Here is a 16,101-nt window from a genome sequence, read left to right as displayed (position 1 = left end):
GGGAACCGCAAATTGCGGTCGTCAATGCACGGAATGGCCGCACAACGGCCGTGTGCATGAGGCTTAAGTCAGTTTTTACAAATTTCCTCTAATATCTCTGTCAAACTGCTACTTGATAACTGTCAAGAAAATTATATATAAAAGATATATAGTACCTGAAGTTAGTATCATATAAAGGGTATAAAAAGGTATAGATGAGATATGTGGTACTCACTTCACCAGGGAGGGGCTCTGCAAGATAAACTCAAGACACTTGCAAACCCATTTCTCCCGTGTTAAGGTCGCTTGTAGGTGTGAAATAGAGATGGTGTCCCTAAAAGATCTCTAAGGGGTCGCTTCTCATCAATAACTCAATAATTTTTGTAACGCTTTCTGCGTTTTGAGGAATTCACCAATACCCATCATCAGGAGCACAAAACAGATAACTATTTATGAACTACACTACATCTGCACCTCCAGCCTGTTGGCGCCCCTTCTCCTCTCTTTCTGAAACCCTGCCCACGGAATCACGTCTAACTCCTTTTTATTACTTTTTTCTGGCATCTTTAATAGCTTTCAGCCAAAAGCTCGTTCTGTTGACAGCCATCTCTCCTGACGACCCTATACATATACACATAGCTGAGTATTAATGTGTTTTCAATGGGGAGAATGAAAACCTGCTGCCAACAATACACTAGTGTCTATGGGGGCCTTAAGGTTCTGTTTGTATCACGTCTGTCTACATGTTGGAGGTATAGGGCCCTAAATGTTGTCTATTTATGATCCAGATGATAGATGCCTTTTTTTATGCATTATCTGCAGACAGCCAGGAAAAGGATAAAGTGTAAGATCACCAAAGCTGAACACTAATGTTCACAGTGAATGCCTAATTATTGGAATATTTGCCTTTACAACTCATGGGAATTCAGGTTTTCTGCTATTGTCTTCAAAGTCCATCAACAGATTACCAGCTGCTGTTTATGGCCAGCTGTTCTGCTATAGGCACTCCCACATAGGCCTTTTGTTTCAGAGTTTTCTGGACTTGATCCAAGTCCAGAGAACTCTGAATCAGGTTTTCGTTAAGGATATCTCTGTACTTTGCTCCATTCAGCTTTTACTCAAACAAGTCCAGTCTCCCTGTCCCAGCTGCTAAAAAACAACCCCCCCCCCAAGCCCCCCCCCCCAATATGATGCCACCATCACAATGCTTCATTGTATGGATGGTACTGGGCAGGTGATGAGCAGTGGATAATTTCCTCCAGGCATGATGTTTAGAATTAAGACCAAAATGTTCAGTCTTAGTTTTATCAGATAAGAGAATCTTGTTCTCACAGTCTGAGAGTCCTTTACGCAGGACTGACCTGTCTCCGAGGGGGCAGCAGTTTATCGGGGGCACAGGAGCCTATGGCTTCCATCCACACTATTTAACCTCGTAGACTGCAGGCCACATAATACAGGGGGACTATGGTGGGGAGGCAATATAATACTAGCACTACAGGGGGGGGCATTATACATATAGGTACTACAAGTGGTATATTCTATGTTTTGGCACTACAGAGAGCATGATGAGTGCCTATTTAAAGAGGACCTTTCATGGGTTCAAACATTATAAACTAAGTATCAGGATACGTAGGGCATAGTGCAGGGGTCTAACTGCACTTACTATTTTTTCTGGGCGCCGCTCCGTTAGCCCGCTGTGCCCCCCATTGTATTCTCCCGCCTGGTATGCTAATTTTAGCATCGGAACAATGAGCAGGAGACTGAGTCTTTCTCCGTTGGCGTCTCTTTCTCCCTGGTTGTAGCGCTGTCCAAGCGCAGTGGAGAGCGTCACAGCCAGGAAGGAAAAAAAACTCACCTTCTCCCTGGCTGTGACGCTCTGCGCTGCGATTGGACAGCTTACAGCCGGGGAAAAGGAGACGCCCACAGAGAAAGACTCCGTCTCCTCCTCATTGTTCCGATGCTAAAATTAGCAAACCAGGCGGGAGAATACAACGGGGGGCACAGCGGGCTAACGGAGAAAGAAATAGTAAGTGCAGTTAGATCCCTGCTCTATGCCCTACGTATCCTGATAGTTAGTTTATAATGTTTGGACCCATGAAAGGTCCTCTTTAATGCATTATTTGCAGACAGCAAGAAAAGGATAAAGCTGAACACTAATGATCACAGTGCATGCCTACCATGTAATTATTAGAATATCAACCCATGGGAATTACAACCCATTACAACCCATGGGAATTCAAGTTTTCTGCTATTGTCTTCAAAGTCCACCAACAGATTACCAGCTGGTGTTTATGGCCAGCTGTTCTGCTATAGGCACTCCCACATAGGCCTTTTGTTTCCTTTTTGCTTTGACCTTACAGATTCAGCAAAATGAAGTATTTATGAATTTGTTTAGAGATAAAATGTTTTACCCTTTTAAACCAAATGAAATAGCTAGTGTCAGAAACTGGGATGGTTTTTTAATTTTTTAAGGTAGTAAAGAATAAAAAAAAAACTATACAAATTTGGTATCCCTGCAATCCTATTGTCCTGCAGAATAAGGTATTTAGATCATTTTTAATGAACATGGAATTTCATAAAAACAACCCAAAAAAACTTGGTGGAATTGACAAATATTTTTTTCCCCATCTTCCAATATAAGCTATGGTAAACTAAACAGTGCCATTAAAAATACAACCTGCAAAAAACAAGCATTTATACAGCGATGTGAGCAGAAAAAAAAAATAAAAAAATAAATAAAAGATGACTCTTGGAAGGGGGAAAGGAAAAATGAAATACAATAATATTAGGCCATATCCTAAAAGGGTTAAGCTGCTCATAACGGTCCCTTCGGTGCCCCATATAATAAAAACAGGTAAATGAGCACTTCACATAACAGTGCCAGTCATATAATTCCTCCATAATCCTGTCAGCCAAAAAATGTTCCCCATAACAGCACCAGCCATACAATGCACCATTGTAGCAGCCACCTCTCAATGCTCCTATTCTCTTTGATATGGAAGTTATATTTTGGTAGCCACTTCAAAGTCCGAGATGCTGTTAGGATTTTTTATCAACCATCAGGACCCAGACAGGCATGTCTGGGTCCTGATGGTTTTGGGCAACATAGAAAGTCATTGTGGGCACTCTTGTCCTATGAGGTCACACAAACTACTGCTGCCTGTCATGTGACAATGCATAGTTACAAACAGTCTTGAATTTGCATGGACTGTTGCTAATTTTCAGAGACATTTCCTGTGGATTCGGACTGTCCCAAGCCAAAATGGGTGTGGTCAATATAAATCCTGCCCATAATTGGACAGTCCCACATGATTTTTAGGGGTGTACCTGCGGATGGGGTCAACTTGTCCTTAATTTATCAACTGCAATGTTGATAAGTATGGAAAATGCATATTTAAGGTACCTGATATACGTTCAAATTTTTCATTGATAGTATTGACCAGATCTTCAGCATTTTTCTTCAAGTTTTGTAATCTCTCTAAAATTTCTGGAGGGATTTCCTGATTCTTTAGCTTTTCCTTCAGCAGCTCATATTTTTTTTTTAGATTATTTAGATCCTGTAAAAGGCAAATTCATTACAAATATGCATTTACTGCAAAAAAAAAAATATAAAAACAAATATCAGGAGAATGTCACTTCCCATGCTTTCTTCTAATTTTGTAAAAAAAATTAAATAAAAATGCATACATTAAAGGGACACTTCCCTCTTAAAATGGTATTTTTTACATCTCAATATTCATGGAACGCAATTTTTAAAAAAAAATTTGGCTATTCATTTCGGCAGTACTATACCACTGAAAGTTAAATCTAAAATATTGTCCTTCTGTAGCAATCAGCACAAATGTAAGATCTTCAATGTAGAGAATCAACTGACAGATTGCTGCTGCTGGAAGGAGAAAATGTTATCTGAAGAGTAATCCTCATGATAATAGTAGGTGTAAAATTGGGATGATCGTTTGACACCATTATCGTTCTCTTGAAGGGACTAGATAAAGATGCCCACAGAAGAGAATTACACTTATCAGTACAATATGTGATGCTCTAATTGAGTCATTCATCCCCCTTTCCCTCTGTGGTTGGTCTTACTGAGAAAGTCAAGCAAGGCTGTTTGCTGTGCTAAAAGTCCCAACACAGAGGAAGTTAAAGAGCCAGGGGAGGAAGCAGAATACATAGAATGACTTCAGAAAATGAATCAGAAAACTATCCAGCTATTTTTTAATAAATAAAAATACATAGAATATTAATATTCACATACAATGCATTCGGAAAGTCTTCAGAAGTTGCATCCTTGTTCTTGTTCTCAAAACCCCATAATGAAAAGTGAAAACAGAATGTGCAGGTCCCCCAGAGCGTTTAGCTTGGGGGACACATGGGGGCAATGGCACCATATATGTTATATATAGTTAGGTTGGTTCCCCCCCCTCTTTTCTCTTTTTCCGCTCTTTCTTTTAGAGATTTTACCTCACGTTTTGTGATACTCCAGTATCAGCAGTTTTTTTTCCGGTTTACCTGTGAGCCATAGTGACAGCCAGGATCACAGCTGAATGGTTTATGCTGTTGCTGAGGGGGATTTCGGGGCCTCTGGTTGGTAGCTGTACCTGCGGTGGGAAAATTCTGGTCCTAAAATTACGGGTTCGGCGGCGCTTCTGTGCCAGTGTTAAGAAGACCAGATCAACGCTAGATCTGCAGGATGGAGGACTTGCTGCGTGGGCTGATCGAGAAAGCTGAAAGTGCAGGAGGAGAAGATTGGTTGAGAGCCTGTCTGGAGATGCCGCCGCGTCAACTAACGCCGCCTTCTCCGCTACCTCTACCTTTACATACGCCGCTGACTTTACCGCCTCTGACTTTACCGCTGCTGCCTTCACAGCCGCTGCCCCGTTCTGGAGCGACATCGTCAAGGGAGAGAGGACAGCGTGGAGTTTTCAGCGCAGAGCCAAACCTTCGTGTGCAAGTCCCTGTGGCTGGTCGGAGCAAGGAGGAGGGGTCAAATGTGCGCCCATGCAAAAGAGCTCGCAAAGCCAGGGCTGTCTATACCCCTCCCCCTGAAGCTGGCCGCAGGAGGGGCAGCTTTCGTGTAATTTCGGCTCCTTCTTCTCGCCGACAGAGGCAGCAGTTCTCCAGTACCATAGAGGGAGTGGTACAGAGTGGCCGGAACCAGAGAAGAGCTGTCACCAGTACAGGTGGGATCCATGAGCAGCAGATACAGGATGCTGGATGCCCCATTGGCGCAGCGCAGGAGAATGTCAGCCTGCGTCAGAATCTGGATGTATTAGGTCTAGTTCACACAAACGTTTTTTTTGCGGGTTTACGGGCCATTTTCTTGTGTTCCGTATACGGTCCGTATACTGAACCATTCATTTCAATGGTTCCGCAAAAAAAAGGAATGTGTTCCGTATGCATTCCTTTTCCGTATTTCCGTTTTTTTCCGTTCCGTTGAAAGATAGAGCTTGTCCTATATTTGGCCGTAAATCACGGGTCAAGGCTCCATTCAAGTCAATGGGTCCGCAAAAAAAACGGAACACATACGGAAATGCATCCGTATGTTTTCCGTTCCGTTTTTTCTGAACCATCTATTAAAAATGTTATGGCCAGCCCAATTTTTTCTATGTAATTACTGTATACTGTACATGGCATACGGAAAAATGGAACGGAAAAACGGAAAGAAAACGGAAACACAACGGAACTCAAAAACGGAACCACGGATCCGTGAAAAACGGACCGCAAAAAACAATAAAAGCCATACTTTCGTGTGAACTAGGCCTTAAGGAGATAAAGAGGCATTGGTATGTGACGTTTCGCCTCTTGGATTTCACTTAAACATCAGCATTAGACCTCTTTCACACTACAGTATGTCCATTTCAGTGTTTTGCATTCCGTTTTTCACGGATCCGTTTTTCCGTTTTTTTGTTTCCGTTGTGTTTCCGTTTCGGTTCCGTTTTTCCGTATGGCATATACAGTATACAGTAATTACATAGAGAAAATTGGGCTGGGCATAACATTTTCAATAGATGGTTCAGAAAAAAACGGAACGGAAACGGAACACATACGGATGCATTTCCGTATGTGTTCCGTTTTTTTTGCGGACCCATTGACTTTAATGGAGCCACGGAACGTGATTTGCGGCCAAATATAGGACATGTTCTATCTTTCAACGGAACGGAAAAACGGAAATACGGAAACGGAATGCATACAGAACACATTCCGTTTTTTTTGCGGAACCATTGAAATGAATGATTCCGTATACGGACCGTATACGGACCGCAAAAAACAGACCGCAAAACGAAAAAAAAAAAAAAACGGTAGTGTGAAAGAGGCCTTAAGGAGAGGATTTGGCGTTTTGGAATATGTGGACATTATGTCACTACTGCCGTCAGTTAAAGAGCAAGAGCTAGGCTAGATAAAAAGGATGATAAAGTTAATGAAAGAAAACGTACCATGCCTAGGTCAATTAACAATTGGATTCAGGCTTTTTGTATATTTTCAGCAGTCTTGGGTGAGAAGCATCCGGAATTTTGTTCTGGCTTATTCCAACATCTGGATATCATCAGGAGGCGTATCGCAATTTTGGGGGCCTGGTTTGGTTTTATTATGATGAAACCCTTCGCCAGAAATTAGCAGTTCATCCTTCTCTTAAATGGGGTGTTAAGGACATAGGTCTGTGGGTGAATTTTTATGTTACCACAGAAATCTGCCTCCTTTAAATTTGCAAATCCGTCTCAGCATGCTATGAAAAAAGGTTGTGTAATGCAAATGCAAATTGTTGAGTAATTGTCGTTACAAACACGAGTGCTCCTTTTGCAGGGGTGCCCACCCCATGGTCCGTTGTTTCAAAAGGAACTCTTAGTCGGGTCAGCAGTAGTCTGGTATCAAGGAACAATTACTTAAAAACATTGAGTCTAGTGAAACTGTCCGCAATGCTCCCATGGCTAGAGCATTACCCAGATCAGCAGAAAGCTAAATAGATTTTTGATGGCTTCTATGAAGGGTTTGTAATTCCTGAGTTCCTTGGTAAGGGCTGTTGTTGGGTTAATAATTTAAAATCGGTTTCTATTCATAGTAACGTAGTTAGAGCAAAATTACAAAAATAATTAGATATGGGTAGGATTACAGGTCCATTTAGAAATCCGCCATTTGAGAATTTTAGGCTATCTCCGTTAGGAATTGTGCAGAAGAAAGAGCCAGGAGAATTTAGACTGATACATCACCTGTCAATTCCAGAGAAGATTTCATTGGATGACATGGTGGATAAATCTTCTTCTACAGTTGAATATTCTTCTTTTGATGACGCATTAGTGTTGCTCAGGCAATTCGGGAAAGGGGCATTAGTAGCTAAGGCCGACATTAAGTCGGCCTTCTGTCTTCTACCTGTGAAACCATCTGGTTTTTGTTCTTTAGGCTTTCAATTTGATGGGTTTTATTATTTTGACAAATGCCTCACTATGGGTTTTACGTTATCGTGTTATTATTTTGAAGCATTTTCTTGTTTTATTTACTGGGTTTTGCACTCTCAGATCCGTGTTGGTGGTATTCTACATTATCTGGATGATTATTTGTTTGTTGGTCCTCCTAGTTCTAGTGTTTGTTCTGAATTATTGTTAAAATTTTTTGGTGTCTGCAGTTATTTTGGTATTCCAGTTGCTGATGAAAAAAACTTTTCCCGTGTCATTGCCTCGAATTTTTAGGAATCACTATCGATTCAGCTAGGATGGAAGTTCGGTTACCAGAAGCTAAATTAGGGCTCTTTCACACCTGCGTTCTTGTCTTCCGGCATAGAGTTCCGTCGTCGGGGCTCTATGCCGGAAGAATCCTGATCAGGATTATCCTAATGCATTCTGAATGGAGAGAAATCCGTTCAGGATGCATCAGGATGTTTTCAGTTCCGGAACGGAACGTTTTTTGGCCGGAGAAAATACCGCAGCATGCTGCGCTTTTTGCTCCGGCCAAAAATCCGGAACACTTGCCGCAAGGCCGGATCCGGAATGAATGCCCATTGGAAGGCATTGTTTCGGATCCGGCCTTAAGCTAAACGTCGTTTCGGCGCATTGCCGGAGCCGACATTTAGCTTTTTCAGAGTGGTTACCATGGCTGCCGGGACGCTAAAGTCCTGGCAGCCATGGTAAAGTGTAGCGGGGAGCGGGGGAGCAGCATACTTACCGTCCGTGCGGCTCCCCGGGCGCTCCAGAGTGACGTCAGGGCGCCCCAAGCGCATGGATCATGTGATCACATGGATCACGTCATCCATGCGCATGGGGCGCTCTGACGTCATTCTGGAGCGCCCCGGGAGCCGCACGGACTGTAAGTATACCGCTCCCCCTCTCCCCGCTCCTACTATGGCAACCAGGACTTTAATAGCGTCCTGGCTGCCATAGTAACACTGAAAGCATTTGGAAGACGGTTCCGTCTTCAAATGCTTTCAGTACACTTGCGTTTTTCCGGATCCGGCGGGCACCTCCGGCAACGGAAGTGCATGCCGGATCCCAACAACGCAAGTGTGGAAGAGGCCTTAGATAAATTGAGGTATTTGTTAGTCTCATTGTTGTGGAAGAAGAAATGTACTCTGAAAGAGATGCAATAGGTTCTGGGTTCGCTTAATTTTGCTAGTAGAGTTATCCCAATAGGTAGAGTTTTTTCAAAGCGTCTTTACTTTTCCACTAGAGGTTTGAAATCCCCTAGCTCACATATTCGTCTTATTAAATGCTTGAAAGACGATCTGTCGATTTTGGTTTGAAATTCTTCAGAACTTCAATGGCTCTAGTTATTGGCAGGATTATCCCAATGCATTCTGAATGGAGAGAAATCCGTTCAGGATGCATCAGGATGTCTTCAGTTCAGGACCGGAACGTTTTTTGGCCGGAGAAAATACCGCAGCATGCTGCACTTTTTACTCCGGCCAAAAATCCTGAACACTTGCCGCAAGACCGGATCCTGAATTAATGCCCATTGAAAGGCATTAATCCGGATCCGGCCTTAAGCTAAACGTCGTTTCGGCGCATTACCGGATCCGACGTTTAGTTTTTCTGAATTGTTACCATGGCTGCCAGGACGCTAAAGTCCTGTTTGCCATGGTAAAGTGTAGTGGGGAGCGGGGGAGCAGTATACTTACCGTCCGTGCGGCTCCTGGGGCGCTTCAGAGTGATGTCAGGGCGCCCCACGCGCATGGATCCATGCGCATGAGGCGCTCTGACGTCGTTCTGGAGCGCCCTGGGAGCCGCACGGACGGTAAGTATACTGCTCCCCCGCTCCCCACTACTACTATGGCAACCAGGACTTTAATAGCGTCCTGGCTGCCATAGTAACACTGAACGCATTTTGAAGACGGATCAGTCTTCAAATGCTTTCAGTTCACTTGCGGTTTACAGATCCGGCGTGTAATTCCGGCAAATGGAGTACACGCCGGATCCGGACAACGCAAGTGTGAAAGAGCCCTAAGGCACTTTTTTGCATGAGATTTAATATTTGGATTAAAGCTAAATATGTCGAGGGGTCATTAAATACCTTAGTTGATTCTTTATCTCGATTGCAGTTTATGAAGTTTCGGGAACTCGCTCCGGAGGCAAATCAGCAAGGGATTCCATGCCCTCGTCACTTATGGGACCTTATTTGGGATTAATTTCAGACAATATTGTACGGTCTACGGTCTAGGTCTAGGTAGCTCCTAGAACATGGGCTGCTTATGCAGCTGCATGTGTCGGTGAAGGAGATGTCAGTAGAAATACCTGCGGCGGGAAAATTCTGGTCCTTAATTTGCGGGTTCGGTGGCGCTTCTGGGCCAGTGTTAAGAAGACCGGATCGTCGCACCGCCCTCCCTCCCCTTTTTATTGCTTTTGTCGCTTTGCTTTGTTAGGGTACTTTCACACTACCGTTATTCTTTTCCAGCATTGAGTTCCATTCTAGGGGCTCAATACCGGAAAAGAACTGATCAGTTTTATCCTAATGCATTCTGAATGGGGAGCAATCCGTTCAGGATGCATCAGGATGTCTTCAGTACAGTCTCATGCTGCGGTTTTATCTCTGTCCAAAATTCCAGAACACTTGCCGGAATGCTGGATCCGGCATTTTTTCCCATTGAAATGCATCAATGCCGGGTCCGGCCCCGAGTGTTCCAGCAAAACGAATCCGGCATTGCGGTCTGCGCATGCTCAGAGCGCAAAAAAGGTGAAAAAAAATAAAGGATCGTCAGGAGGAGGCCGGGGTCAGATTACCAGGAGAGCAGCAAAGTACACAAGGAGCAGGCAGAGGATCGTCAGGAATTCAGCAGGAGGTAAGTACGCCAGGAAGACAAAATCACAGGTGGAACCTAAATTAACAGGCAACCTGTGGCCAGCAGGCTGCCTGTATTTATAGTGGGGAGTGAGGGTCATGTGACGTGGCCAGCGTCACATGACCGACAGACCAACCAGTCGAGCACCGAGTGATCAGCTCGGCGCTCAAGTCAGACTTAGGAGCAGGGGCCACCCAGCTAGTAAAGCTGCCCTGGGAACGAGGTCAAACACAGATCCTTGCTCCCAAAGCTAAGCAGCAGGTCTGCGGCTAATGGGGGACCGAGTGCACCTTCGGAACCCCGTTACAGTGTCATTTGCATCCATATTTAAAATCTTTGCTAATTTACTGAAAAGGCATAAATATTCAGACCCTTTACTAAGTACTTCGTTGAAGCACCAACGATTACAGTCTCCAGTCGTCTTGACTATGATGCCACATGGTTTGCACACCTGGATTTGCAGATTTTCTGCCATTATGCTCTGCAGATCCTCAGGTTGGATGGGTACTGTTGGTGAACAACCATATTCAGCTCTCTGGAGAGATGTTCAATTCAGGTCTCTCGCTGGGCCACTTAAGGACATTCACAGAGTTCTCCCTGTGCCACTCCTGTCTTGTCTCTGCTGTTCGCTTATGGTATTGTCTTCTTGAAAGGTGAACATTCCGCTCAGTCTGAGGTCCAGAGAACTGTGGCTCAGGTTTATCTTAAGAATATCATAGTACTTTGCTCCATTCAGCTTTTCCTTAACCCAGACCAGTCTCCCTGTCCCAGCTGCTACCCCTTCCCCCAGTATGATGCCGCCACCACAATGCTCTACTGTATGGATGGTACTGAGCAGGTGATGAGCAGTGGATGATTTCCTCCAGGCATGATGCTTAGGGTGGGTTTACATCACATTTTTGTCATACTTTTAACGTGCACAAAAAACGTATACATTAACGGATGCCTCAGACAGATGCCATACTGTGGCATCTGTCACCTCAGAGTTCCATTGTAAAAAAAAAGTATGCGTTAACATATACTCTTTTGCAGGACTCTGCAGGATGCCAAAACGTGGTACACTACGCTTTCCCATTCTGCAAAGTCCAGCAAAAAAATATGCATTAACATATACGTTTTTTCGATTTTAAAATAGAACTCTGTGGTGACGGATGCCGCAGTATGGCATTTGTCAGAGGCTTCAGTTAACTTGAACCCAGCCTTAGAATTAAGGACAAAATATTAAGTCTTAGTTTCATCAGATTAGAGAATCTTGTTCTCACAGTCTGAGAGTCCTTTATGTAGGGCTGACCTGCCTATGCAGGAGCCCATGGCTTCCATCTCCACCATTCAGCCTCATAGGCTTCAGGCCACAATGGTGGGGGTGGGATTATGGTTTGGGTGGGCAATACAGGGGGGCATTATACCAAAGGGAGACTAAAGGGGGCATTATAATACGGGCACTACAGGGGGACATTATTCATACAGACACTACAGATGGTATATTATATGGTATATTATGGCACTACAGGGAGCAATTTAATATAGGGGGCACTACAGGGATTCATTATAATGACAGGGGGCACTGCAGCGAGTCTTTATAAATACTGAGGCTACTACATTGAGCATTATAAGTACTTGAAGCTACTACAGAGGGCATTAGAAGCACACAGCATTTAATACAGGACACAACAGTGGGACATTATTCATACGGGCACTATAGGAGGTATATTATATGTACTGACACTACAGGGAGCAATGTAATATTACAGAGGGCATTATAAACACTGGGGCCACTATAGGACGCATTATAACTACTGTAGACACTATAGGGGACCATATTATTACTGGAGTGCTTTGTAACTACTGGGGGCTCTAAAGGGGTGCCTTATAGAGAGCCTTGTTACTTCTGGAGGCACTATAAGGGGGTCTTATTTCAACTCTAGGTCCTATAAGAGCATTATTAATACTTGTGTAGTGTAGGGGTAGTATTATTATTAGGCACAATATGGAGGGCATTACTACTAATGGGAGCATTCATGCTATTGAGGGTACTGTAGGGGGCATGGTCAATATCGAGGGCAGACTGGGAGCGCTATTATTATGTGAGGACTATCTGTATAGCACAATCAGAGGAGACCTCACTAGATGTAATAGGCATGCAGTGCTGTATTATGTTTCATTCCTCTGTATGTAATGTCCATCCACATATGTCCTTAACAGTAGGGCTGGGGGAGGGGTTAGATTGAGAATTTGGCATGGGACGAGGGGGGGGGGGGGCGCTTCAGGCAGCAGAAAGGCTAGGTGCACCCCATTAGATGTTTTTTTTTGTTTCACAAATTCCAGGTGGGCTTTCATGGGTGTTTTTTTCCACTGAGAAAAGGCTTCTTTCTGGCAATTCTGCAATAAAGCCCAGATTGGTGGAGTGTTACAGTGATGGTTGACCTTCTGGAAGTTTCTCCAATCTGCACACAGGATCTTTGGAGCTCATCCACAGTGATCATTGGGTTCTTGGTCACCTCTCTTACCAAGGCCCTTCTTCCCCAATTACTCAGTTTGGTGGGGTAGCCAAGTCTAGGAGGAATCTTAGTTGTTCCAAACTTCTTCCATTTAAGGATTATGGAGGCCACTGTGCTCTTGAGAATTTTCAGTGCATAAAGTTTTTTGTCCTCTTCTCTAGACCTAGACCCCCACATAATTGTATCTACTAGCTCAACAGGCAGTTCTTTCCTCCTCAAGGCTTGGTTTTTGCTCTGAAATGCCTTGCCAGCTGTGAGACCTTATATAGACATGGGTGTCCTTTATAATAAATTTGCAAACATTTCTCAAATTCTGTTTTCAATTTCTCATTATGGGGAATTGAGTGCAAATTGATGGGGTAAAACTTTTTTTTGTTTTAACACAAGGCCGCAACATATCAGAAGGTGAAAAAAGTTAAAAGGCCTGAAGACTTTCCGAATGCATTGTATAAACTGTTAATACTGTATGTGGTATGTGGTAAAAATTGATGGAAGTGAAAGCCTTCTGTAAGCAGGTATATGGATGTTATATTATTACATCCTGGAAAACAGGTACATACATCTTTACTTTCAGATGCCTCTTTTAATGCATTATTTGCCCCCTTCTGTGCTTTATCAGCTGCAATCCTGTTTTTTAGCATTTTTTCTTGCAGTTCTGCAATTCTTGACTCCATTTGTGAGTGCGTATCTTTTATAGCTTTTAATTTGATGTCAACCATATCTGCTGTTGCTTGAGCCTAGGTAAAACATTACAAAAAGGTTATATCAATTACATTTACTCATTTTCTTTTTCTGTATTTATAGATTGTGCACTTTTTTCTGTACTTATTTCATATTAACACATGACTATCAAAGAGTTTTTATGAGATAGTGTTTTTTTGCCCAGATAATACATCCTTGTAGGTGGCCCGGGCCTGCTTTTTCATGTCTGTACTGGTTGATAGAATCTATCGAATTACAAGCCAAAATGTCTAGATACTGTAGCTGCTTACAGTGGTAATTCACTAGGCAAGCAAAAGATGTACCAGTGTTACAGTACTTTACAGATTTATGTATGAAATAACCTAATTACTTTAGTGAATTAATGTACGGTAACTTTGGCTATGATGTCTATTTTAGGTGACTATGTACAGAACCAAAGTGAGAGATTAGATCAGGTACATCTACTGGGAAGTGGGTTAAAGGGGTTCACCGGGAATTAAGAAAGCGAAATACTTAAAGGGAACCAGTCACCGGGATTTTGGGTATAGAGCTGAGGACATGGATTGCTAGATGGCCACTAGCACATCCGCGATACCCAGTCCCCATAGCTCTGTGTGCTTTTATTGTGAAAAACAAAACGGATTTGATACATATGCTAATTAACCTGATATGAGTCAGAGCTTGAAAATATGACTCTTCTCTGGTCACACAAGTAAGATATGACTCTTATGTTAATTTGCATCAAAGGCGGGAAGTACAAAAATGCATAATACTTATTGAATTCGTCTGCAAATGAAATTAAAAGTGTAATTTATATGTTTAGGGTAACACAATGAACATTTAGAAACACTCAGTGAGGGTAGCATAGTAGAGGTGGCAGGTTCCCTTTAAATATTACTTTATTATAAATATATTCCCAAATACCTGTCATTAGTTATAATGGCTCGTTCTGTCTAGGGAGCAATCATCAGGAGTAATATAATGGCCACCGTCATATTAGTGTACACAAAACCTGTCCTAATCACACAGCAGGACAAGTTACTTCACAACACTGAGGTAAAGAGCTGCCTCAGCCTCATCTCTGCTCTGCTTGTCAGGGATTATGATCCTGAATACAGCTGATAAGATCTTCAGCAGAATCTCTGTAGGAATGGAATTCATGAGGAGACATGAAGTACAGAGATGAGGGTGGGAATGTATATAATGAGCAGCAGCACTTGTATGCAGTCTCCATTACCACAGCCCCACATTTCCACAGTCTGTCCTCTCTGTCCTCTGTACTTCATGTCTCTTCATGAACTCCATTCCTACAGAGATTCAGCTGAAGATCTGATCAACTGTATTCAGGATCATAATCCCTGAATTTAGGAATATATTTATAATAAAGCAATATTTAAGTATTTTTATTTTCTTAATTCTATGAGATCCCTTTTAAGGGAAATTTTTCTGTTTGACAAGTTCAGAGACACTATGTAAAGGTTTAATTGAAAAGTATAATACATTAAAGGCTAATTCATGCTATTTTCCTGAATGTATTAAAGGCCATCTGTCACCATGAACAACTCTTTTAAACCAGACATACTGCCTGGTAGGGCTGATCATCGTGACTAAAATGATTCTCTTCAATCAGTATTACCAATGCTGAAAATGTCTTACTTTTAGTTATATGTAAGTTAGGTGTTCAGAACACCAAGGGGTTGGCCTAGCCCATCAGTGCACCACTTCACCTCTGCTTCTTCCCAGTTCCACTCCCCCTCACATTGACATTGACTGGGTTAAACATTTTCACTGGCTGTAGCCCTGAAATAGGACATGTGCGCTGTGGCAATACCTGTAGTACCTGTAAGGATGACTAGCCCTGTCAATCTTACTGGGGGGAGGGGGCAATGGAGAGAGGTGAAGTGGTACTCCAATGGGTTAGACCAGTCCCGTGGTGCTCCAAGAACCTCATTTGCATATTACTAAAAATACGAGCTTCTCTGCATTGGTAATACTGACAGAAAGGGCCAGTTTTAGTCACCATGATCAACCCTACTAGGCAGTATGCCTGGTTTAATAGGATAGATCATGGTGACAAATGCTCTTTAAAGGGGTTGTCTCATCATGGACAATGGGGGCATATCGCTAGGATATGTCCCCATTGTCTTATAGTTGCGTGTCCCTCCGCTGGGACCCGCACCTTTATCGAGAACGGAGCCGCGCAAGTAAAGGAGGGCGCACTGCGCAGGTGCAGCCACCCTCCATTCATTTTCTATGGGGCCAGGGAAAATAGCCAAGCGCTATGGGGAGCCGGCTTGGTGGTGGCCGGACCGGAGTCCTCCAGCCACCACCTTGCGGGGCTCCATTCTCATTCCCGATATAGGTGCAGGTCCCAGCAGTGGGACCCGCACCTATAAGACAATGGGGGCATATCCTAGCGATATGCCCCCATTGTCCATGATGAGACAACCCCTTTAACTGAGATTTCAGCTATTTTAATTGAACTATACCAAATTTGAATCAATTTGCTTATACCTGAGAAAGTTTGTTTCTGATATCTTTGATATCATTATTCACATTTTTTAATAAAGTACTTGTTTTCTTCTGAGCATTTTCAGCTTGTTTCAAATTATTTCGAATTTCGTCTCCATTAGGAAGATTTTCAACTGCTTTCCTAAAGCA

General features: G+C 43.1%; 1 protein-coding gene across 1 annotated transcript in view; it reads right to left on the bottom strand.

Annotated features, from left to right (window-relative positions):
• LAMB4 (laminin subunit beta 4) overlaps positions 1 to 16,101 on the bottom strand; it is a 158,880-nt gene that overhangs the window by 40,273 nt on the left and 102,506 nt on the right. Inside the window, exons 32-34 of the mRNA XM_040413904.1 lie at positions 15,955 to 16,093; positions 13,299 to 13,475; positions 3,383 to 3,536 (exon numbers count right to left, since the gene is read on the bottom strand). Of these exons, the coding sequence (XP_040269838.1) occupies positions 3,383 to 3,536; positions 13,299 to 13,475; positions 15,955 to 16,093 (470 nt within the window). The remainder of the gene's footprint in view (positions 1 to 3,382; positions 3,537 to 13,298; positions 13,476 to 15,954; positions 16,094 to 16,101) is intronic.

This window comes from Bufo bufo, chromosome 1 (genome assembly GCF_905171765.1).
Source record: "Bufo bufo chromosome 1, aBufBuf1.1, whole genome shotgun sequence".
Taxonomy (NCBI): domain Eukaryota; kingdom Metazoa; phylum Chordata; class Amphibia; order Anura; family Bufonidae; genus Bufo; species Bufo bufo.
Note: the sequence above shows the minus strand (reverse complement) of the source record. Positions and strands in the feature narration are given on the sequence as shown.